This window comes from Rousettus aegyptiacus, unplaced genomic scaffold, assembly GCF_014176215.1.
Source record: "Rousettus aegyptiacus isolate mRouAeg1 unplaced genomic scaffold, mRouAeg1.p scaffold_m13_p_1, whole genome shotgun sequence".
In the NCBI taxonomy this organism is placed as follows: Eukaryota; Metazoa; Chordata; class Mammalia; order Chiroptera; family Pteropodidae; genus Rousettus; species Rousettus aegyptiacus.
In genome coordinates this window covers 102,056,154-102,082,652 of record NW_023416284.1, presented here as the reverse complement: position 1 = coordinate 102,082,652, position 26,499 = coordinate 102,056,154, and the positions used below count along the sequence as shown (strand labels likewise).

Below are 26,499 nucleotides of genomic sequence, written 5' to 3'. Positions count from 1 at the left end.
TGAAAAGGTAGATGGTCTGCACATCATTTGGCTTGCCCTTAGCCAGGTTACTTTGGCCACGAGACATGAGTCACAGAACCTAGCAGTTTCAACACTAACCACCACCTATACACACATACACATTAGGATACATATGTGTATGTATATATACATATATATCTGTATGTATGTGTATATATATACACACATACATGCGAGTATATATACACACACACACACACACACACACACACACACACACACTTTATGATCAGTATGTTACAGGACTCTAGGACCCAGCATGCTCATTTGGATTCTCACATGTTCTCTGAAGCAATTTGTGTGTGTGTGTGTGTGTGAATACAATGATATCCAAGCATGGGCACCAAGAAGGCTGGGGGGTAGGTAAAAGGGGTGAAAAGAGGTGAATCTGGCATCCAAACTTGAAGTACAAGGCCTGGAAAATGGTTCTGGAGCCAAAGATCTATGCAGCAAAACCACGAGTAGACATAAGCAATTTGTTGGTATAAAGTTTTGTCACTTTTGAAATGCTACTGAATTCTTTTCCAGAGTAAAGAAAGTGCCTTTTATTCTTTCGTGTTCCCACAGTTCCTAGCAGTCAGTGTTCACTGAACGTGAAAGTAGGAAATGAATGAATCACTGCTCTACTAGAGGAAACTTTGTCGAATCTACACTTATTTAGACAGTAAACAGTTACGGCAAAGTGCAAAACAAGAGTTTAAATACTATAATCCTCCCTTACCCTTGGTGTTTTCTAATTAGCTTTTACAAATTTCTTCCTTTCTGCTCTAATCCAATAAATTATAGTTCTAGAAGCACTACAAAATTTATATTGGCTTTCTTTCCAATGATGTCATCATGCTGGACTGTGTATTTATAATACACTGTTTAAAAAATTCAGTAAGATGTTATAAATGTAATCCTGGTTTAAAAAAATCTGTATGAATGCTTATGTGGATTTTTGCAGTATTACTAAATTATCTCAAAATCTGTCACAGTATGTATATTGTGCAAGAAAGTGAAAAATTAAAAAAATTATCAATAATGTTGCATTCTATATTTAATAATACAGTAAAAATGTTTTGGTAGATTTTATTCATATAAGTTTTTTAATCATAAACAAAGTCACGAATTCGAACAATACAATCAAAATATATTTTATTTTAACTTAAGGCACAAATTTTTTTAAAGCACACAAATATCAATTTTATTTACACACTATTTTAAGAATTGACAATAAATATATACTTTCTATTTCATCTTTGTCCTTCACTTATAGCTTTATGTATTCACAATAAAGTAAAACTCTCCAAATAAGAAGAAGTAAATGCAATCATCCTTAAAGCTTACTAGTTATGGGCAAGAGAGATACCCAAGAACAATGCAAAGGCATTTTTAATTCTTTAATATTCCAATAATTTATCTTTAAATTCTTATACCAAGCTTATTGGAACAATAACACAAAGCCTATAATACACAGCAACTGAAATAATGTTTATTCTATTGCTGTTTACAAGAACTTGTACATTAATGACAGCAGCAGAACTATCCCTATGTAATAAGTAAATGTAGTTATTTTGAATTCACTCACTGAATTAATAAAAAGTGCTTAATAAAAAGTTTTCCTATTACCTTTGAGTGCTATTGTCATAAATGGTTAAATGTTTCCTGGAGCCAAAAACACAGCAGCATATTAGTCAATTATGTAATAAAGTACACCAAAACTTTAATGTAAAAGGATAGCTTAACTAAAAGATTTTCTCAGTGTACTAGAGGAGTCATCGGCTTTAACTGTGATAATGTTTTAAAGATACAAATAAATTACACAAAGTTCAGTATAATAATATATAAACGTCTTGACTAAATACTGTTCTTATCCCATGAAAATATACATAAAAATTTACAATTTTAATTAAAGTTGACATTTTGAGAATGAAAGACATGACTAATAGGTAACTGTCTTTTTTTCAAAGGTAAAGACACAAGGCATCCTTCCTAACCCATCCTAAATAACATCCACTTGCAGGTTACAGTCACTAAAACTCTAAACTAGTATAAAATATCCTATTTCAAAAATGTTCACTGCTTTAAACGTGAATGTTCTTTGTTTTTTAAACGGAAACTGAAGTAGAAAGAAATTTTTCTATTATTTATATTATTTCATCCAGATCAACTATTAACCTTTAGGATAAGTTTTATGTGAGGAAAACATCGGAAATAAAATTTGTCAAAAAGCAAAATTAGTCCTATTGGTTTTATTTCATTTACTTATTATGCTGCTCTTATTATTGGTCAACTTAGGCCCAATAACAGCATGAACTATTTATGCAGGATGTAGAAAGACTTCTCAAGAACCACAAATACAATAGGCACTAGATACCAGGATCAGGAAACCAGCAATGCCCAAATAGGGTAAATTACACACCTAATGATTAGCACTATTGTTCTTAACTATTACAGAAAGTCAACATTTAACTGGCTGTGTATTTACTGTAGATTAGTTTTGCATCTGCAAAACAGTTACCTATTTTATACCATCAAAACTTTAAAGACCACCATATCAATATCAACTGCTTGCCTCGTGTCCTAATGAACAGTTCGTGAACCCAATTTTTCCTCTAACAGATACAATCTAGTCTGCCACGACTCAAGTTTCCTCGTGTTAATTTTGATTATTAAAAGGTACGACCTGGTACTCAGGCTAAGGAATGTTAGGCCAGCTGAGACTTTATCCTACCACGTAACATAGGAATAATGGAAAGGATCAAAAGATACTAAATTCTGTTTTAAATTTAAGGTTTAAGTGTCCCAAAGGTGAATATAAAAATCTCACTTCCTCTTTCTGACCCGATCAAAACCAGATTTGTATTGGGTCATAAATTTTTCTGCAGCACTCAGATACCTTTGGTTACAATAAACAACATGAGAAAGTTAAAAATGGTACCAAATATTAAAGAATTTAAAAAATTATGATTTCAACTTATGAGTTAGAAGATAAAAAATATGAACTCCAAATATAACCTTTCCTGAAAGCTGTGTTCTATGGGAATGTGAAAGCCTGCCTACAGTTCAGTCCATCTCTGACCTCCTTCTCTAAGTCATATAGTCTGCACACGCATATACATACACACATTTGTGTCCATACACAATTAAATAATTTACACAAAGGCATTCAGCACAAATAGAAAAATGTACATTTCTCTATTTTCTTAATTTCTTATTGGCAATAATCTTCAAAAAATAAAAGTTTTGAGACTTTAACAGCTTAAGAGTCTTAACAAAGACAATGGAGAAGACAGAGGCTTTGTACCACATTGTCTTTGTTAGCTTGTCTTTTATAACAGTGTCTCTTAAAATAGTATCTTTATATGCTAGATCTTTTCTGCCTGGTTAATTGTTTTTATTAACCATCACAGAAAATATCCTAACTCAAAGGCCTACTTGGGATATAACCTTTATTAAAGGTAAATATAAAAATATAGGAAACATTTCCTCCCTGATACACAAAATCCACTAATTGCATAAAGATTCCATTGTTTCATTTATAAATATAAAAACTGATTAGAAAACCATGCCTACTTAAGTTTGGTATATTTTCATCTAAAGATGTGTTAAATCTTCATTGCAAAAGGAAAAAAAGGCAGAGGTACTATTTTTCTTAAACAAATGTTTCTAGTTAGAGAATAGTTGGTATTATCTAATGATTTACTAGCAATTGTTACCATGGTCAGGGTTTGTTTCATGTTTTTGGTTTTGTTTTGTTTTGTATTAGCTAAAGCACCAAAATAAAACACAAGAAAAAAAAAAACCAATAATTTTAGCATGCTTTGTGTAAAGTCTTTGTCTTTCAAAGTATACTTTTTCATACTTACAACACCTTGGGTATTTCCTTGGTTTTGTGACTAAGCAAAGACACTTTGTATAAATCCCAGCACATGTTATTCAATTAAAGGATCATCGTCATCTTCTTGCAGCTGAAGTCGGGAAAATGGCTGAGGTACAGATAGTTTATTCTGCATGATTATCATGAGTAACGTTAGAGTGGTTAACACCAAGAGCACACCAATAACAATTCCAATGGCTTCTGGGAGTTTAATGCACCACTGGTCAACTAATAAACACTTGGTATGACCAAAGGTTCCATTATTGGGCTGGGGTTTTAATCCCAAGATGTGGCACATCATTGGATAAATATCCACATTGTTAATTGTGCTGTGTTTGTAGCCTTTGTGAAATGCAGGACCGTGGGCAGCCAGAAACGGATGCATACTGGGCAAAGAATTATCATAACCATGGTCACCTACTGAAAAAGAACAAAATAATATTAGCATATAAGATCAATCTATTACAAAATAACTTGCTTCACGTGTAAATATACTAGAGTCTTGCCAGTATAATTCCTACTCATTAGAATTCTGATAAGTTGAACTAGACAGGGGTCAGAAAGAAATTTTTCTATTTTCTTTAACTCAGCCACGTTCCCTGTTTCATACATATACCCCCTTTTCTAATCAGTCATGACCTCAGGTTTTAAAGCTATTTCTCAATCTGATATACTTATCATTCAGTCCTAGTCTCACCTACTTCACTTGTTTTTCTCCAGCACTGTTTGCAAAAGCCTACTGCAAATAGCACCAGTGATAGAAAGAGTGGTCCTGTTGAGAGTCCTGAATAACTAGGGAGAGTCAAAGTGATTAAAACCTGTAAATGGCAAGAAATAAATCTGCAGACCTACCTATGTCAATGTTCCTGTGATAAGAAAAAAGAGTATATAATTAGATAACTGGTTTGACAGTTAATGAACACCTCAACATCTGGCCTGGTAACCGAGAAAGTTACAGATGGGATTCTTGTATCGAATACAAAGTCTAATCAGGTGACTCAAATTTGTAATGTGAATAAAAATCTAACTCAAAAATGTGATGGTCCCTGATAGAACTCCAATACCAAATTCTCAAATTTTAGCTTCATTTAACGTGTACTGCCTTTTTATGTTCACCACTTGCATTTAATAAACTCCCACTTTCATATGAAGTGCAGAGACTAAGGGATGATTATATCAGTATTTGTTACATTATTCTGTAGTTGTGTGTTTAAAACATTTCATAATAAAATTAATGTATATGACCAATGTAATAAAAGCAGAATATAATTACACATCAATACTATGATTTCAATAATGTAAAAATACGCAAGTATATGTAACAGAAAAAAAGGTTAGAAGAGGAAAAACTGCCACGACTAACATTTATCTGTACTTCTATATTGTGGCATTATACAATTTTTGTTCTCTTTTCTACACTTTTCTGTATTTTCCAAGCTTTCAACAATGGGTATATATAACAAATATAAACAATACATAATTCCATTGATCCTTAGTCTTATTCTTGTTTTATGCTTCTGAATTGCCATAGATTAGGGATCTGCAGACTACAGCCCCTAGCCAAAATCAGCCCTTTGCCTGCTTTTATAAACAAAGTTTCATTGGAACACACCCTGTAAATTTATTTACACATATTGTTACTGACTGCTTTTCTACTCCAAAGGCAGAATTGAATGGTTGAGACACAGACCAGCTGGCCCACAAAATCTAAAATATTTATTATCTGGCCTTTTACAGTAAGTTTTCTGACCCCTGTTAAAGGCTGCAAAATCAGATTTTAAAAAAAGTATTCAAACTGAATGTAATATATGGATAAATAAATTTGTATCAGTGAAGACCCAATAACTCTCCCTTATACATTTCTTCAGTTGTAGGAAAGATTTTTATACATCCATTTTGTTTACTCAGTAGATTTTTGTTCACTTTCTGGTTCTTGCCCAATGTTCTAAATAGCTGTAACATTCAGGTAAAGATTATATCACTGGGGAAAGGCTTAGAGTTACCTGGTCATTTTTTTTTTTAACACACACACACACACACACACACACACACACACACACACACACACACACACACAGAAATTTGAACTAGTTAATCTCTCTCCCCTTTTATTTTGTTTCTTTATTTCTCTTTTATTTGTTTCCTTACTTCTCTTTCATTTTCTACCAAGCCTGAAAGTCACTGAGAACTGCAGTTCTGCTAATAATATTATATTTCACTTTTGAGGTCACCCAACCTTCTAATCTTAGGGTAAAATTGTAGTTACTGTAAATTGCTATCAAATGAAAACCTGAGAATCGAATGAAGACCTAACAATTATCTAGCTGAAAACTGAACTAATTATACTGTGTCAACATCTCTACATCAAAGTACCCTGTTAACAGAACAATGTCACAATGTATGACATATCCCTAGGACGCAACAGAAATATCCTAAATTAATACTTACACTTTGGTGATGATTTATTTAGCACAATTGTCCAGCCTTCATCAGCAACCAAAATAAGAGGCTGAATTCGATCATTGTGCTGGTAATGAAATCTGGCAGGGATGTCCTCTTTGAGATAAACATTCATGTGAGAGCTACAGTTTTTTAGTTTGTTATAAACCTCTGTTTTATCTAGAAGCAAAAGGAAATAGTAAAGAGAAAAAGTCATAGTTGACTGATAAGGAAAAAAATACTGCTAACTAGATAGAATAACTGGAAAAAATACCGGACAATAGCATGTATTAAATCACTTTTGTTAAAAAAAAGAGCAATAATCATGTAAGTGTTGGGATATTTATATGCATGCACACACACACAGCGCACAGTTTTTCAAAGCATTCGCATCTCGTTTTTCATTTTGTTATTATTTCTGATGGACTTTTTATACAAAGGGGACAATTTTCACATCTAGTTTCTTAAATGAATATAAACTATCACATATTAATTCTAAGATCAGTAGACAAAAGGCATATGTATCTCACAAAAATCCAAGATGTTTTTCAAGGATAAAAATTTCCTTTTTCCATTAGTGTGAATAATTACAAAATGTATCAAAAAGCAAAGAAATAATTACTTTGAACCTAAACCTTAAACTGCTTAAAAACATGTAAATTAGGGAGGAAAAACATATAATACCACTCTATGTAAGCATAAGAATATATGGTCCTGAACTACAAAACTCTCCCTTCTCAATCAACTGCCCCATTCAAATACCCTTTAGCTAAAAGTTTACTTACTTATTTTGGGAAGAATCGCAGCAACTGGGGTCAAATCTATAAGAGTGTAGTCTGAATGGTCAATGCAGAGATCCAAATTTATCAGTCTGTCCTTAGAGCACTGGGCCATCCCGTGATCACTTGTAATAATCACATTAAGGTTTTCCCACAATCCTAACATCTTGAGTTTGTGGACTAGGTCACCAATATGGTCATCTATTTCTTTCAACACTCTGAGCATGTTTTCTTTATCTTCGGGTCCATATTTATGTCCACTTGCATCTGGTTCTTCCCAATAGAGTGTTGCAAAGGTGACTGGTGGGTTCGAATTGCTCAGCCACATGGTAATATTATTAAGTCTCTCCTCAAATGACACTGAGGAGCTATAATTCATAAAATAAGAAGGTGTGGTATTATGAATGAGTACATCAGTACCAGGCCACATAGCAGCAGCACTTGATCTGTTTTCCTGAAGCTGGTTGGTCACCCAAATAGGGACTGCCTCATTCCACCAAAAAGGATCCTTGTCATTAAAGTCAGAAAAATGTTTCTGTGTGATTACATCATACATGGAATTAGCCACAATGCCATGGTTTTCTTCATACAAGCCTGTCACAATACTGTAGTGATTTGGAAATGTTTTCGTGATGAAGACATTTTTAACATGTTCTACCAAGACACCTTCTTTGATAAAATTCTGGAGATGAGGAAATTCATAGTTCTGTAGATAGTCAGCTCTGAAGCCATCAAAGGACACCAGTAGTAACTTCGGTGGCAAACTATAGGAAGAGTTACCTCTACAAGCAGTTATAAGTCCAGAAAATAAAAGTATTACTAATAACTTCATAATGAATGTGTTGAAAGAGAGCAATCAGGAATCCTAAAATATAAAAATACAATTCATAAGCAGTAATGCTATTTGATTTGGATTAGGTTTCAAAGTTCATCCATCAGGAGAAGAGAATCAACATTTATAAATTTTTTATATGCCAGCTTTACTTATATCGACTTAAAAATTAAATAATGTCATTTACTGAAAAACAACGGAATAAATCTAAGGTTGAAAAACTAAAAACTGCCTTTACTTGTCCAATTCCATATATATATATCCTACCCCATCCTTCATTTTCTGAATGGGATATGGGCCATTCTTAAACGTCACATAAATACTAGTGTTTGGCTGCTTGCTCATCTGCAGCAGCAAAAATCATTCTAAAAGCTTAATAAGAACAAATAAAAAAACAAAAATTATCTGACTGTACAAAATAGAAATAATTCCAAGCTTTTAGAGGCTCCAGAGAGGGAGATTATTTTTCTAGTTTAATGACTGCTACCACAGAAATAGATGATGTAAATTCTAACATATTGGCCCATCACCAGCTCTTGTTGAAAAATACTGGCATACAAAGGGGAGTAAGAAATAAATATTATTTCAGATAAAGGTCCCACCTCAATTTGTACCTATTTCAACATTCATACGAGGCTGACGGACAAAACCTACGGAGACTGGGATGCCACAGAAATTTCTGAAGAAATCCAATAGCTGTTGAAATGCATTTCATCACCACATCCTTCTTAAACATCCCTTTTACTGTCCAAGATGTAACTATTCTATCTAATATCCCAGGCTCCAAGGTCTCCCTCTTTTTTTTTTTTTTTAACAATCCACAAGTTACAAAAATAGCTTTCCCCCAATATATCTCCCTGCCTTCAGTCTCTATCTTCTTTGGTCCCTAAGGAAATAGGATACATGATTTTGGAAGAAAGCTTCACTGTAAATGGGCAGGATATCTCTTCCATCACAACAAGAGAGAAGGAGCAAAGGAATGAGCTAACATTTGAGGGCTGGAAGTGAAGGGAACTGCATTCTCTGAGTTGCAAGAGGTAAGGTCAATTATCGAGAGGGAGAAGGGTAGTAAAAGGGTCAGACAGAGGTTTGAGGAACACAGAGAAATGGCCAATGTGGAGAATGGGAGAAAGTACAAGGAAACAGCAGGATTGTTGACAGCGGGTGCCATGAATTTTTGAAGTGACATTGTCGATTGGTTTTCTCCAGCGATTCAGTAGCCCTGGCACAGACATGTATGAAATAGGCAGCTGATCCTACGGGGGCTTGAGATTCTGCCAGAAACTGAAATATGATGAAAGAAGCTGAAGACACTATCAGGCTGACATCTGAGCTGCAGCATTTAAACTGAATTGAATATAGATGCAAGAAGTAGAAAGGTTTTTAGATTAGAGGTTTTGATTAAGTTAAAGAACTGGTGTTTTAAAAGTAACTTTCAGCAAAAAGTTGCAGGAACACAGGTTTGCGGTCAGAGTGAGGCAAATGAATTCATTATTTCAGAGTAAGAAGACTCAAGGTATGGCCGTGGGAATATGCACTTACAGCTCAGAGGCATAAGCAGCTGCGAGTTAAATAATGTGGTGACTAAGTTCACAAGTCATTTATTGGGTTCTTTCTCCAATTAGACTGCAATTACCTGAAGGCGGAGACTTTTCTTTCAAACATTCTACCTAGATGATCTGTATATGTGTAGTCATTCAAATACTTACTGATGGAAGCTATGACCCTCTGAAAACCAGAGACTGAAAATTTGGAAGAGCAAAGGCACAGAATCTTGTTTGTGAGGATCTCTGGGTCTGGAAAATCTATAGCATTGTAACCTGACATGGGCTTCCTTCTGAGTGTGGTGCATAAATTATCTGTTGCTAGTGCCATCCAAAAAAACAAAACCAGTATAGAATAACAAAAACTACCTCTCCAAAGAAGAGTAACAACTCTAATTTGTATGAGACATACTTCACACAAAGCCTCAGTCACATCTCAGAATTTTTATCTATCAAGAATCTAGACATTAGTAATCTTTTCATTCAGTAATGGTGCTCCTTGACCTAGGATTTATGCACAACTCATCTCCCACCTTGGACAGTCACAACTGGGTTCAGTCAGACAATAGTATCATGCAGGCTGCTCTCCCTAGGTTCCAGCGATTTTAGAGCTGTAGAGGGCATACGAGTCTCCATGAAAGCCTGGATTGAGAAATCCCCGATTTTCTTTCTGAGTGTAGCTACTTCCCCAGACTGAAATATTTGTTTCCAATAACAGAGTAGACTAAAACTGAAAATAAGGGGCACAGTATCTTAAAGATATTCATAAATACATTTTTTTTAAAGTTCTTTATTTACTGCCCCAGCTCTTGTCCTGACTAACTATTCCATATTCTCAACCAATCCTACTGCACAAACTATTCGGCCAGTAAGTCAATCTGATACATGTCGAACGGAATGCATCCTCTGCACCTCCAAATCTTCCCCCTTTCCTTAGTTCCCTAATCCTTTAAAACAGCTTCACTGTACTCAGTCACACAGAGATGTCCTGAGTTGCTAGCCTAGTCAATTCTACTTTCTACTACAGCATAGCAGACATAAGAATCACTGAGGGAAGCTTGCTAAAAGTGTAGCTGTCTAGTTCTAGGAAATTGTGGTTTAGTCAGTCTAGAGTACAGCCAGGAACTCACATTTTTAACAAGTATTTTTAACACTAAAGAGCTATCGATTCTTTTTCATCTCCACTGCTGTCATACTTAAAGTACTCAATGCCTCCTGTGTGGAGTACTTAATGTCTCTTAACTAATCTTCCTACCTTTATCACCTTCCTTTTTATCACTCAACATCTGCTCCAACTTAATCTTCCTGGGCAGAGGTCTGTTCATGACACTCCCCTAAAAAAAATGTTCAGACTCCCCCTACCTATACAAAAAGTCCAAATACCTCAGCATTCAAGCTCCTCCATGTCCAAGCCCAACCCACATACGAATGCCATGAAAGTTACAGAAATAATTGCCAAATTTAATTTCCATTTACCACAGTTCACTGTCACAATCTGTCTGAAATGTATTACTATAAAGACACATAAAAGACGATAACCTACAGTTGACCTATAACAGCTCCTCAGTAACAGTCTGTATTCCTAAAACACCCTAACGTTACTTCCTACACATGAAGTCTTGCCTACTTTTTTAGGTCATTAAAAAAATCATTCCATAAATATCTAAGATAAATAAGTTCATAACACAAAAATTCATGTATGTGCCATCTATCAGAGGATAAGAATTTTATACTTTTCAAATACATAGTACTCAAAATAGGGGCACAAAGAATCAAATTAATAAATCAGCCGGTCACCTTGGAAGAGGAAAGACAAACTTGAATAAATGTGGTTTAACAACATCAAAACTTCTTTGTAATGCTGTGCTTGAGATCCATACGCCATGAAGTATTGTTTATAAAATCAAGCCCTTCAAGGAATTCCTACAAATGAAATATCTTAGTATGTCTAAAACTTTTCCAGTTGAGTTACCTCTAAGAGCAGAGGAGTACCAAGACAATTCAACTAATAGTGCTGCTAAACAACTAGATAGCCACATACCAAAAAAAAAAAAAAAAAAAAAGTAATTTAGACCCCTCATCTCATAGCACACACAAAATTTAACTCAAAATGGATCACAGATCATGAGGAATGGGATGAAAAAAATAACACAGAGTCACTATAGTCATTCTGCTAAATTACTAAAATCTAGTAGGTTTAGGTATGAGGAAATGATTCTATTCTTGTTTTAACTAGCCTGGAAATGTAAACTTTTGAACTTGCCAGTCCAGCATCAATTACATCAACTCTCCCATAGCCTTCTGATTACACTCTGAAAGACAAAGAAAAAGTTCTTTTTTGGAAAACTCTGGGTATTGGCCTAGTTATGTAAGACCGTTGAATAAATCTTTATCACTTATTTCTAGCCAAAGCCTCCTGATTCATGTACACTTGGTTAACAACCAAAATTAAGAGCTAAAATTATTTTCTCTCTCTCTCTCTCTCAGAAGAAAATACAAGAGTAAACCTTTAAGACGTTTAAGATACAGCACCAAAAGTACAAGAGATAGATAGACAGATTTGACTTCAATGAAATTAAATAGTTTTGTGTTTCAAAGGATATCATGATGAAAGAGAAAAGACAATCTAATGAATGAGAGAAAATGTTTACAAATCATAGATTTGCATCTAGAATATATATAAAAAAAACTGTAAAACTCAATAATGAAAAGTCAAATAATCCAATTTAAAAATGTCCAAAGAACCAGAAAAACACACTTCTCCAAAGATATACATGTGTGTGTGTAACGTATGTGTGTATGTGTGTGTATGTATATGTGTATGTATGTATATATATTTATATCAAATAAGCCCATGAAAAGATGTTCAATGTCATTAGTCATCAGGAAAATGCAAATCAAAACCACAATGAGATACCCCTTTATACCTGCTAGGATGGATATAGTAATCAAAAAGACAAATAATAACAAGTGTAGGCAAGAATATGAAGAAATTTGAATTTTTATACACTGTTAGTAAGAATGTAAAATGGTGTAACCACTTAGAAAACACTTTACATTTTGGCAGTTCTTCAAAATAAACAGTTACCACATGAATCAGCAATTCTACAATGAAGTATATGGCCAAGAGAAATTAAACATATGTCCATACTCAAACTTTTACATAAATATCACAGCAGCATTATTACTAAGAGCCAATAAACAGAAACAATTCTAGTGTCCATCAAGGGATAAATAAGTAAAATGTTATATATCATGCAATGGAATATTATTTGGTAATAAAAAAGGAATGAAGTATTAATATATGCTTGAATAAACCTTGAAACATTATGCTAAGTGAAAGGCAGTCACAAAAGCTCACTTATTGTTGTATTATTCTGTTTAGATAACATCTTAGAATAGGCAAATCTATAAAAATGGAAAGTACATTAGAAGCTGCCTGGAGCAAAAGGTATAGGGAGAAATGAGGAGTAAATGCCAATGGTTATCAGGTTTCTTTCTGGGGTGATAAAAATGTTTTCGGATTGTTTATATTGATGTTACACAACTCTGTAATATTTTACACTTTAAATGAGTTAATTGGATAGCATGTGAATTGTATTGCAATTATATATATATATATATATATATATATATATATATATAGTAGAGAGAAATTACATTGTAATCTTAAAAGCATCTGAAATGCCCTGCCGCAAAACAGGAAACATCTCTGAAGTCTCATTTTACCTCAAAAATGATGTAAAATTTATACTTCATAATATAGACTTGGGTGTTTTAATATGAAAATATTTTACACTGCTTCCCACATGCAAAACAAAAGCCAAAAGGCTGTGTCTACCCCCCTCTCTCCCAAATATATACATATCAAAATCTTTCTTTCCCAAATCTTGAGTGAAAAGGATGAAGGTAATGTAGGGAGGAGGCAAGAAAACATTTTAAATGTTAAATCAAGCTATATTCAGATGCTGATCAGCTCCACAGACAGATCATAAGGAAATCTGTAGAACAAAGAAAGATTTCTGCTGAGATCGCTAATGAACCATTTCCTCACACCAAGAAAGGAAAACAGGAAAACACCAGTCTTAAAGTGACGCCCTACACGAAATAAAATCATGCATTCCCTATGGCTAACTGCTGGAAATTGCCAGCTTGCCAGCAGGCCTTTTCAGGCTACACTGCTTATCCTTTCTCACTGTATGCCCATATCATCAAAGGAAAACAGGCAATTTTTAAACTAATTCACCAAAACTAAAAATGATATGTAAACTGGGATTCCTTGACAGTTGGGGCTTTTTTTCTTGCCTTGGCTTTTTGTCTTTGCTTTCTCTGTTTACGTAGCATTACCCTTTCTCTAATAAACTTTCTTTTTTGACTCTTAACTCTAGCGTGCGTTTGAATTCTTTCTTGCACTCAGCTATGAAGTCTATCCACGCATGGCTTCTGCAGCTCGGGGGAATATGCCCTGTCCTGCATCAAAGGTACATATGTGTTTACTCTGGGGTCAGTAATCCCTCAACACACTGCTAGGATCCAAGTGCCCCAGATGAGAAGCAAAGTGGAAAGATTGTAGGCTCTGAAATCACAAGGATCCTAGAATTTGAACTCACACTTAGATAGGCGATTTTAGGCAGATGTAACTTCTCCCAGATTCGGTCCCTTTGTGTGTAAAATGGGGATGCATAAAGTGTTATAAAGACCCACAAATTTAGTTTCCCTTTACCTATTCTAGTTACAAAGTTAATATGCTACAAAAAAGTCTGTACTATGACAGGCAGAATGATATTATTGTGGAATTACAAAATAACTAGAAATAATTTAATCTAATCCCTTCTTTTTACATATGATGAAGCTTTAGTTGAGTGCTTGCCCAAGCTCAGAAAGCAATTAGTAGCTTTACTGTGATCTTACTAATTTTGCCTTCAACAAGTTTATGTCTAGTAACAGCAAGTCAACAAACTATTAACAGAACTTTTCCTGCCAGAACATCTTTCATTAAGCAGTGCTTGTATCTCTGTGTCTGCCTCATTCTGTTTCATTCTAAGAGTGTTAAACTATAAACAGAACACCAGTGAGAAGGTCTCAAGTAGTTTTCAAGGAATGAAAATCACTAATTGTTATATTACAAAACAATTTGGAGACGTTCTGTAATTTTTCAAACCAAAAAAATTTTGAATGAGTAGGGGAAGCAGACTTATCTGGCTTCCATCTAAGTATCTTAACATCTAAGTATCCCAACCGGAAGTAGTAGGTAGTCTTCTTCAATTCAGCAGACAAAACACTACCTGGTCTGGGATAACTTTCTTACCTAGATGGAATGCATGTCAGGCAATTCTAACTGGCATTCTCTTGTGAAGTTGGGAAAATGTTAACAGGTATAGGAATATGGTGAAAGATATGAGTCACCATTAAAATGCCATCTGCTCCATAATACAAAAGCTTTATTCTAAGCGCTTCACAAATACTATTTATCATGGAACTCTTAATACGGCTTTAAAATATTATTGTCTACGCACATAGATAACTTAGGTGGTTTCCTTTATATTATTAGTTATTTTCTTAATGTTCTAAGAAAAAATATAACTACTCTTTGAGACTTTCATAGTCTAAGATTCTGAATTATCCTCCAACTTTCCAAAGCACATAAAATTGTCTAGCAAGCATCTTGAAAACAGCTAGTCATGTTACTCTCACAGTAAAATAACATCCCCACAGACTCCTCGTGTTTTCATCAAAATTTCTCCCAAACATTTTGTAGCTATTTAAAAGCAAGGAGGAGATACACTTTATTTATATTAAGTTAATTTCCTTAAATTGCCTGGAACAACCTTTGGGAAAAAGACAGAAAGAAAAGAAAATCATAATGTTAAAACAAGCAGGTGACTTCCTATAGCACTTGGCAAGTTTTCGGGCTTAATTAAGTCCACCAAATATTCTGGTGGTTTAGCAAAACTCTTCTGGAGTCAAACCTGACATAATTGTGAATCTGCCTGTAACTAGCCGTCCAATCCTGGTTACATCATTTCTCTGAGCCTTTCTTCATCTGTATAATGGAATGCTATTATCTCACAGGGTTGTTATACTCAGAAAAAAAAGTGGTGTTTTTAAAGTGCTTAACACAGCGTCCAAACCCATAAAAAGTACTTATATGTGATCTATATCCTTTAGTTACTCAAAAATTCCTTTTTTTAACTGGATTATATAATTACCATAAACTCTAATCTAATATTCAGACAGATGCATGTCAGATGCCTTCGACAGCGTTTCTTTAAAATCGAAAGCCAGCTTTTCTGGCCTGTCTCCCCTCATGTCACTCTCGCCCATCTCCCCTCCCCCTCCCCCCCTCCGCACCTACTGCTGTTCAGCCAACTTCCCTCTTCATCCTTCACACCACGGCCTTCCCGAACCCAAACCCACCTGCTAATACTGTCTTTCCGTTTCCCACGCCGCCCTCCTCCTTCCCCTCGGCCAGCTGTCTCCCGGCCGCTCTGGCTCCCTCCGCAGACGTCCCTGCCAGCGCCCCAGGATGTGTGGAGGAGAACAGTGTTTCTCACCACCTCTACTTTCAAAGCCCCTGATGGACTCAGGTGGGGGTGGCATTTCCCTACAGAACGCCGTGCGCGCGAGGCTCACACTCACCCACTGCCGACGCCGACGGCGCTTCTATCCAGCGAGCGGAACGCGGCGCTGGTGGATACTAGGGACCAGGGAGACGTGAAGGGACAGGAGCGAGGCGCAGATCCTCCCGAGGCGCCTGCGCAGTAGCGAGCGTCCCGGCCGCGGTTAACAGACCCAGCCTCCTAGCGATGTGCGCTGCTGGGGTTGATCAGGAGTGTGCGGAGCTGCACGGCGAGCGACAGCGGAACTGGCTTCAAGCCGGCGGCGACCCAGAGGGCGGTGGACTTTGAGACATGTCCTACGATTGGATGCCGGAGCCGAGTTAAATGTAACTCCCTTTCCGATTGGTTAGATTCAGGGACCACCTGGAGACGGCTGCTTTGGAGGCATAGAACTGGACGTAGGAGAAGTTCGTTCCGCTCTCTAAGCATGACCCTTTCGTATCATCAGAGGACTGAGTGCCCTTCTGGGGACCTAAAACGAAGTGAGTTCCCGAAAGGCCCTGACTCCTGCCAAGTCCACGCCTATAGCCACTCCCATTTTGCCCCTAGTTATGCACCCTGCGGCTTGTGTCCTCGGGAAAAACGACTATGGCTGCTCCAGGGCTTAGCACAAATCTAGAGCAGCTTCAACCAGTTCCTGTGAGCTGGGATAAATACGGTGTGGTTCTACTGCAGCAGTGTCTAACTGTCTTACCGTAGAAGTGAGCACCTTCACGCGCGAAGTTGACTAGTAGGCAGTTTACCGGTAAGGTTACAAGAAACAGACCTTGCAGTTGGGAAACTAGTAATGGGTAAAGAGAAATGGGCACTTCTTTTGGTAGAGGCATGTGGGATTGAGCTCCTCTCTTTAATTGGAATCTTAGTTGGTCGAATATCACTTTAAGCTCACTGGTAGCAAGTGACATTACCCAACAGAAGTAGATTTCTTTGTTAATACTTGGGTTACCCAAGTACATTTGGCAAAGAGCTGATAGTATCTTTTTTTTCTCTTTGTGCAGTGCCAAGCACAGAGCCTGGTGTAGAAAAATTACTTTCTAAATGCTTATTGAATTTAATGGAAAGTTTTAAGGTGCTCTGGATTCATTATCCCCACTGTTAAAATGCATACTCCCAGAGGATATTTTCTTCCCTGTTCATTACTGTAGCTCCAGCAGGTGCTTAAAAATGTACAATTAAATGAATTAAAGATATTAGCCATATGTAGTATTCTCAAGTGTTAAGGATTTAGTAATGTAAACCCACTATCTGGATTATTAATCTGCAATGGTGGACCTTAGAAATCAAGGTCTGAAATTTGCTCCATGAGTCTGAGCTTTAGAGTATAGCCATCACCAAGATCAAGAGTCTACAAGCAGCTGCAGAGACACTTGGGGGTTGGCTGCAGTCTGTTGTTTATTAGTTTGTGCCTTCATAAGTTAATTCCAGGGTCAAACCTCAAGGCTGGCCTGTGCATTGCTGAATTGGGGCATCTTAGATCCCCAGGCTGTCTGTTAGAGCTAGAAGGCATGGCCAAGGCCTTTGTCCTCCAATCCCTAGCATCTGCCAGACCTGAGTTTGAATACTCACTCTGCCACTCGGTAGCTGAGCAATCAAGAGCCAGTGTCTCAACCTTCTTGAGCCTCCATTTCCTCGTCTGAAAAATGGGCCCTCTTATGGAACCAGCCTCTTAAGGTTATTGTCAAAGAAATTAGATAAAGCAAGGAAAGTGCTCAGCACAGGGTCTGGCACATGGTAAGTGTTGGTGATTGTTATCACTCTGAAATGTTCTTCAACCTGAACAGTGACCAGGGGAAGGCTGAGCTCTGGGGAATTTATGTAATATCCAATTTAGTAAAAGAAATATTCTGGCATTTGGGGGCATGTGGTTATGCATATTCTGTTTGTTTATTCGCTAGGTGCATGATGGTTTAAAGAGTAGACTAAGCTGACTGCCATGTAGATGAGATGTATTATGGAGACAGTATAGCTGCATCAGCATTAGGAAAAAGGGCTCCCTTTATCTACTGCCACTGCCACTGCCCATGTGGCAGGGCACAGCTCTGACATTCCCAAGGAACCTTAGGTGAGCACCTTAAGCTCTGTGATTTAAGAATAACACAGACATAAAGGGCACACTTATTTACAGGCCATTTGTGAAAGCCAAATAAGACCCTAATGTAAAAACACTCTGTAGGTTTAAAGCACCCAACAAATTTAAAGCTCAGTTATTATCCCAGACCCTCTTACCTGCCTTAAGCATTTAGTGACCTCGAATTGCCCATTGCCAATCTGACCTTCCATTCTATTTAGTGCAGAGGGCTCCCATGTTTCACGCAATAACTTCTTCCTATATCCAAGTGTCCCCATGGTGTCGTGTTCTCAGATACCACACGATTTATTAGATCCAAATCTTTGGAGGAGGAACTTGGAACATTTTTAACAAAAGCCATAAGTGGTTCTGAGGATTTGCAATTTAGAGAAGGAACTGATGTATGCAAATGTGTTAGTTAACTGATAAATTACTATATCCAATTGAAATGTTTGCCTTCTTAAATATCCTAAAGGGATAATACTAATTCTGGGGATTTCAAGTAGAATCCTAGGAAGATTTATGGGCAAAGAGAAATCCTGAAAGTCACACTGGTAGGAAGAATGTTTATTAAATTCTACATATTTTTTTTGTAGTTCCATAGTTTAAGAGAGAGACGAATATCCTTGGAAGAAAAGCTATAGAATGAGTAGATGATTTAAAATGCCAAATAATAAAAAAATAAATGTAAAGTAATTAAACTCATTTAAGTGCAGAGATGAGCCACTTTAGCAAGAGTCTTTACAATTAAGAAGAGATTTTATCTTACTTTGCTGGTTTTAAAATATACACTTTTTTTTTCACATTTATCATCTCTGAAATCAAAATGTATCTTACAGATGATTGGCTATAATTTTTCATAGCGGTACATAATAGAGCTTCTTAACCTAGATAGTGTCTTAGAGTCAATAAAATACTGAAATGAAACACAATGACATTTTTTTCTCATCTCTACTGACACCTAACAAGTGATCTAGGCATACCCCCTTGTCTCTTCCTCTCCACGAGCCAGACCATACTTGAAGTTCCAGCAGTCAACAAGTCTATCCCACTTGGGGCAGCCTGCCCTGCTCAGCCAGACTGCAGAAATTTCTCTTATAGCCCTTAGAATCTGAAGAACTTATTTTCCATTTCTCTTGCTTAGCATTTCTGCTGCTGTCTTGTTAACCAATTAATTTTTGTACTATCTTATTCACTTTATAAACATCTTCAGACCTTAAAACTAGATATTAAAGACCTTGAACACAGAAAATTTGTCTCTGCCTCTTGCTTTTCTCCAGGGCCTAACACAGAGCTCCTGCCTTGTAATATTCAATAAATAAATATTGAGGATGATGGCTCTTAAGTGGGGTGACCATATACTTTGTCATCCAAATCAGGATATTTTTTCGAATGCAAGGTGTGTGGGGGGGCACTATGCATATTTATGTGTGACAATAGGCAAAAACTAGGGCTATCCTGGGAAAATGTGGTCATTCTACATACAGAGGTCTTTCTCTCCTGCTAGATCGGAAACTCTTTAACAAAAAGGACAATATTATACTCATTTCTATTTCCACAATGCAAATAGCACAGTGAATGGTACCTCATTACCTACTAAATTAAGTTTAACTACTTCCCTTTCTACAAAACAATATGGTTTTAATTAACCTATCCAGTCTCAATCATAATGACTCCTCAAATACATATCATTGTTTTCTAAAAAAATAGGATTATTTTTAAGGACTAACACACTTTTCTCATCCTGGTGCCTATGCTGATGTTAGTCCCTCAGTCAAACATTAACGGCCTCCCAAAGATGTCTTTATCCTAATCTCCAGAACATAGGACTATGTTACCATGCATAGTAAAAGGAACTGTGCAGGTGTGATGATGGTGAGAATCTTGACATAGGGAGATACTATCCTGGATTATTTGGGTGAGCCCAATGTAATCACGAGGTTCCTTATAAGGAAAAAAGAGGGAAGAGTCAGAGAATAGAAGGTTCTACACTGCTGGCTTAGAAGATCCAGAATGTGACCACTAGTCAAGGAATGTACATGGCCTCTAGAAGGTAGAAAAGGCAAGGAAATGCATTTTCTCCAAGACTCTCCAGAAGGATCACTTCTGCTAGCTCATTCTAGACTTCTGACCTCCAGAACTATAACATAAAAATTTTGTGTTAAGTCACTAAATTAGTGGTAATTTGTTACAGCAGCCATTGGAAACTACTATACCGTCTAACCTGCAAGAACCAATTAAAAAACCAACTCATCCTAAATCTATTTCCTGACTCTGGCAGCTGAATTTAACCTTTACATAATTTAACCTCTCTCTCTTTTGGGTTTCTCTTATGGCATTTACCTTACTTGATAGTATAATGTAAGCAAATATTTGCTTTTCTTATCCCCTTTTTAGATATAAGTGATAGAAACCCAATTCAAACTAGTTTAAGCAAAAGGAGAATTTTTTGAATCGTGTGAATGGAAAAGTCCAGGAACAAAACTTCAGGTAAACCTGAATCTACGTGCTCAATGTCATCAGGTGTCGGCTTCCATCTCTCAGCTCTGCTTTCTCTGTGTTGGCTTCATTCCTAAGTAGACTTCCCATTTATAGTGACAGTAATGATCACCAGCAGCTACAGGCTTGTATTCTACATATTTAGCTGCTGTTGCTACTCAAAGACTGAATCTTTCTTAACTGTTTCAAGAAAAGTTTCAGGATTGAGTCTTTTTGCTCTGGCCTGGAGCATGTCTCCATCATAGAACCAATTCCTGTGGTTGAGAGAGTGGAATTGGCTCTGATAGGCCAGATTTGGGTCAGAGTAATTGTAACTGGCTCATTCCAATTCACCTGGGACTTTTCTGGTTTCAGCACTAAAATTCCCATGTTCCAGGAAACCACTCAGTTCAGCGCAAGCTAAGTTAGTTGGTTACCTTAGGAGTCCATGTTGGAGCCTGGGGAGTTGAGTTTGGCCCCATATAACTTCTATGCCTAAGAGTAAAAGTGTGATGGTTTCCTAGGAGAACCACCAGAAGAAGGGGAAATGAATTCTGTGCAGGCAAAAGCAACAGAGTGATGCCCTCTTCATTTGCTTTCTAGATTTGCTTTTTGTCCCTTGAGGGCAGAGACTGAATCTTATTTATTTTTATATCTTTTGAAAAAATGAACACATTGCCTTCCACATAGGAAAGCTCAAAAGGATTTATGCTTTTTCTTGTACGACTTTATTCGTATTTGAAAAACTTCCTTTAGAGTGAAGAATATCCAGCACTAAATAGTTTGTGATGGATAATACAGAGTCGCTTTAAACAGGAGCATCTAAAAATATTTTACAGTCTTATTTAATTGAGATCATTTAAATGTCACCTTGTTGTAAGTGGCATGGGTGAAGAGTTTTTGTTAAATGAACTTTCAAAATCACTGAAGTACTATGATTCCTAAGATCCTTTCCCCCTTATTTTAAGATAAAACATGTATTATGTTTTCTGTACATTAACATCTAATATATATTAAAAAGTGAAACCTAAAATACCCAACCAATAATTTGAAATTCGATTCACTAGTTTCAGTTTTGTTTTCTCAGACGAGCAGTGGACAGTTATTGTTTTTCTGAGCAGGGAACAGGAATTGGACAGGGTGTGACTTTTGCTCTGAAACTTTTTTCCTATAACTTCTAACTTCTGACTCATTCCTGTCAGCAATGAGTTATCTATAATAATTAGGAGTTTAAAAGAGAAATAATTGCATAAAGAGCTATTTATTGGATTTTGAAAACAAGATAAAAATTTCTAAGTATTTTACGTTAACGAATAAATGGTAAATCTTGAATCTGGGGATGGAGGGAAAGAAACTGCCTCTAAAATGGTGCTTCCAAACCTCACATTGGCCACAAAGGAAAAGACCCCAGTTGTACTTAATTTTGTCCTGTTTTGTTTTGTTTTCCAATTTTGGCAAGACAATGTAATTTGGGATACAACATTCATTTGTAAATGGTGTGTTTAGATTATTGCTCCTAGTTCATTTCAATCTCTAACACAAAGGAATCAGAAACCATCTCTATTAACAGTCAGGCAAAAAGTTAGAAAGAACCCAGTACACGGTGACATTGTTGAAATACTAATTCAACTAGTCCTGAAGCCTGTCCTACCTCTGGACTTCCTGTTTAACAAGAGTCTAAATATCCTTATTATTTAAGCCCATCGGAAACAGGTTTTCATTTGTGGTTTAAACAGTAAATATTTGGAGGATAACAGAAGCTTGATGCCAAAAGATCTTTATGAACCATTTTTGTCATCTGTTCACAACCACATTATCTGTAAGATGGAGACCAGATAGGACTCCATGATTGGACCCAGTTTCTTGGGTAGTATCAGTAGTAGTGGATAAAAATGGCCCTTCTTTCCTTATGCCCATCCAGGTGCTGTCTCCACTACATATCTCATTACATGGCAGTCAGCTTAGTCTACTCTTTAAACCATCATGCACCTAGCGAATGAACAAACAGAATATGCATAACCACATGCCCCCAAATGCCAGAATATTTCTTTTACTAAATTGGATATTACATAAATTCCCCAGAACTCAGCCTTCCCCTGGTCACTGTTCAGGTTGAAGAACATTTCAGAGTGATAACAATCACCAACACTTACCATGTGCCAGACCCTGTGCTGAGCACTTTCCTTGCTTTATCTAATTTCTTTGACAATAACCTTAAGAGGCTGGTTCCATAAGAGGGCCCATTTTTCAGACGAGGAAATGGAGGCTCAAGAAGGTTGAGACACTGGCTCTTGATTGCTCAGCTACCGAGTGGCAGAGTGAGTATTCAAACTCAGGTCTGGCAGATGCTAGGGATTGGAGGACAAAGGCCTTGGCCATGCCTTCTAGCTCTGACAGACAGCCTGGGGATCTAAGATGCCCCAATTCAGCAATGCACAGGCCAGCCTTGAGGTTTGACCCTGGAATTAACTTATGAAGGCACAAACTAATAAACAACAGACTGCAGCCAACCCCCAAGTGTCTCTGCAGCTGCTTGTAGACTCTTGATCTTGGTGATGGCTATACTCTAAAGCTCAGACTCATGTGGTCAGCAAGCAGCACTCTTAAATGCGCACATGCTAACAAAACAATATAAATATATTATAGAGAAGAATTTTTAAAAAGCATGATTTTTTTTATAATTATACCCAAGATTTCCATATAACTTCTTATTTGCTTTGAACTGCTTTGGATTGTTTTATGCTAATTTTAATTTCTAAAGATACCTGTTTCCTCTTCTTTTCCATTAGCAAAACTGACTGGACCCTTTCCTATTTCTGACTTGTCATAAATTCAATCTGCCTTATTTAACCTAAGCTGTCTGGGTCAGTTATGTAACTGATTTTGTTAAACACAGTCACATATCTTTGCTCCAGGTACAGGAACACTGGGTATTGTGATACACTCTGACATCCATTACAAATAAAAGATATACTTGTTCCATGGGCTATTTTTCACTAATAAACAGAGGGCTGCTTCTCTTTTCTAGAAGTCATTTTTCTAGAAGGAGTGCAAAATTGATTAGCAGTAGTTTTATTGTGTTAGTGTTTCCTGAAGTTACAATTATAGAAACAAAACGGAAATTTTTTACAGATGTAACTTTTTATAGTAAAATTTAGTTAAAAAATAAAAACGATCATTACAAAATAATAGGTCTAAATGAGAGCACAGAGTTTGAAGCGACTCATTCATACTGCCTGCCAAGGCCTAGGCTGTGTCCTAACTGATTCTGCAATCCCAAAAACAGATTAAGTGGCAAGAAATTTGGTAAAGCAAAATATTTGGTAGGAAGAGAAAGTCAGGCTCTGCACTTGGCCTCAACATACTGCCTAGATGAAAAAGGAGCCGGATTTCTAGCCCCTTTTCCAGAAGCCAGTGGAGTCCTGACTTCTCATCATTGCTGCTGTAGATGATAATGGTATCATTACTGACGCACCCAGTACACTTTGGCCCACCTCCTCACGTGACACCCAGAATCATGCTTTCCAATGACCCTCACGAGCTTCTCAACCACAGGCCCACATGTTCTCAAGGGCCACCTGCTATGGTTCAGCCTCTCAGGATTCAGTAGTCATCAAGATGCTCATCAAAATTCCATATCCTTTCATTTTCTTCTCCATGTAACTCATCTACAGTATTCAGAAATTCTTATGCCAATAAACTAACTATTTTGCTATCATCTTGGATTTTTGCCAAGGTCATCCAATTATTATTTGCAGAATCCTCCCCAGCAACTCATGAACTTCATATTACTCTCGCATGTCTTCCAACAGCCCCTCTCAGCTACTTATATGTAGCACTAAGACCATGCAGGACCTCCCAGACAGTCAAGGATGTTTTCTAACTATATTAGTTTGTTAGGGCTGCCATAATAAAATACCATACACTGCGTGGCTTAAACAACAGAAATTTACTTTCTCACAGTTCTGAAGGCTATAAGTCCAAGATCGATATGTTAGCTTGTCTAGTTTCTTCTGAGAGCCTCTCTCTTTGACATATAGATGGCCATCTTTTCTCTGTGTCTGTGTATAGTCTTCTCTCTGTGTGTGTGTATCCTAATCTCCTCTTCTTGTAAGAACAGCAGCCATGATGGATTAGGGCTTACCCATAAGGCCTCATTTTACCTTAATTACCTCTTTAAACCCTGTCTCCAAATACTTATTGTTATAGTCTGAGGTACTGGGGGTTAGGATTTGAACATATGAGTTTGCAAGGGTTACAATTCAGTCCATAACACAACCTACTCAGAGAGGTGGCTGGTCGACATGGCAGTATGATTTACCTGCTTAAAAATGTGCTCCACCTGCTCGTCAGTGTCTCACACTTACTGGACAATGTCACATGACTACTTGCTAACATCACCTACCTGCCTGTGTGAACAAACTTTATGCCAGGAACCCCTGGCTTGGTAACACACAACCTGATTCCAACATCACCTACTTGCAAAGCTGGCCCCCAGTTTACTTCTTATCTCCCCCAGCATTACCTCAGGCCACCTCTTCTTCCCTGGACCCTACTATATCTACCTCCTGAGCTCCTTACTTCCCTTTCTGCCCCTACTGTCTAGCGTTCACTCAGCAGCCAGACAGAGCTTTTTAGTTAGAAAATCGCTTCCTGTGGCTCACCTGCTCAGACTTCACAAATAGTCCCTCATCATAGTCAGAATTAATCCAGGCTCCCTACTGTTACTGAAGATGACTGGATCACCTGACCCCTGAGTTTTGGACCTCAGTTCTCTCCAACTCATTGCCTTGCACATGTTGTTCTTAACAGTGGCCTCTACTTCTCAAAGACATGAAGCTCATTCCTGCCACGGAACTTTTGCCCCATTCCCACTGCTCAAATCACCTTCCACACAGCTTTGCATATCCCACTCTCCCTGCCCTTTAAATCTATGCTTAGATAGAAATTGTCTTGGTTAGTATAGTTTATACAATTGTTCATAATTTCAAACGTTTTGAAGACTGCGATTTTGTGAAAACTTAGAATTATGGGGATAAAATGTATGCTAATTAATGTTCATTTCAGGAAGAACTACATTTAAGGCACCCTAAGTAGACGGTTATCTCATTTCTCAAAGGCCCATAGGAGAGATTATATATGATTCTTGAGAAGCCCATTCTTTTGTTTAAAGATCTTAATAATGAATTCTGCCCAAACTAGTTATGTGACCTCAGGCAAATTAGTTAATCTCTTTAAGTTCTTAGTGAAATGGAAAAATTTCTATTTGCCAACCTCAAAAAGCTGTATGATATTCACATGGGACATGCTCTAATGAGAGAATTACTTTGAGAAAATATAGGGCGAGTCAAAGATGAGATAAATTTTTTAGCTCGCCTGGATATTTCATGCTATATTTAAATAAGCACCTCTCTATGAGGGAGAGATGAAGAATATTTATACTGATTCTCTATGTGGCATCTTTTGTTGGAGTTCCTTTTCTCTATTTTTTAATTTTAGTTTATATTATGCCACCTTAAGCTATTTCTGGAGTAAGGTGAAGTTACATGGAAATACATTTTAAAACAGTACTCATCCTTTGTGTACTTGAATCATGCTTTAAAAATTAATTTAAGAGTTTAACTACAGCTTGAGCTCTGTGATGTGTATTTTATCAGCCCTATCTTTTCAACCTATAATTTGGAGATAGTTGGAGTCGTTTTGCAAATAAGGAAGCAGAAAACATTAAAATGACCTAGACTGTGAATTTATCCTTCTATTATCTCACTTGTCACCCTCACCCCCTACATACACATTTTTATCTTTTTGATTTCTCAATGTGTTCAAGAATACTCTTGGAATAAACCTAAAGTATAT

General features: G+C 36.8%; 1 protein-coding gene across 3 annotated transcripts; it reads right to left on the bottom strand.

Moving 5' to 3' along the window:
• Nucleotides 1–1,390: 1,390 nt before the first annotated feature.
• On the bottom strand, nt 1,391–16,329 carry ENPP4 (ectonucleotide pyrophosphatase/phosphodiesterase 4). 3 transcript variants are annotated; one of them, XM_016133059.2, is made up of 4 exons: nt 15,895–16,329; nt 7,108–7,966; nt 6,332–6,502; nt 1,391–4,303 (listed from the first exon to the last, which is right to left on the bottom strand). In XM_016133059.2, the coding sequence occupies exons 2-4, from the start codon at nt 7,931–7,933 to the stop codon at nt 3,939–3,941; spliced, it is 1,362 nt and encodes a 453-aa protein (XP_015988545.2). In that variant the 5' UTR covers nt 7,934–7,966; nt 15,895–16,329; the 3' UTR covers nt 1,391–3,938. The 3 variants fall into 3 exon arrangements, with proteins under 3 accessions (XP_015988545.2, XP_015988543.2, XP_015988544.2); XM_016133057.2 differs by having other exon boundaries at nt 16,117–16,329; XM_016133058.2 differs by lacking the exon at nt 15,895–16,329 and having other exon boundaries at nt 7,108–11,535.
• Nucleotides 16,330–26,499: the final 10,170 nt, after the last annotated feature.

Bases quoted from the DNA above. Each gene is read 5' to 3' on its own strand.
- ENPP4 (XM_016133059.2), bottom strand. From the start codon at position 7,933: ATGAAGTTATTAGTAATACTTTTATTTTCTGGACTTATAACTGCTTGT. The intron at 6,503-7,107 runs GTAAGTAAACTT...TTTTGCTTCTAG, and splicing joins TGCGATTCTTCCCAAAATAA to ATAAAACAGAGGTTTATAAC. The intron at 4,304-6,331 runs GTAAGTATTAAT...GTTCTTTTTCAG, and splicing joins AAATAAATCATCACCAAAGT to TAGGTGACCATGGTTATGAT.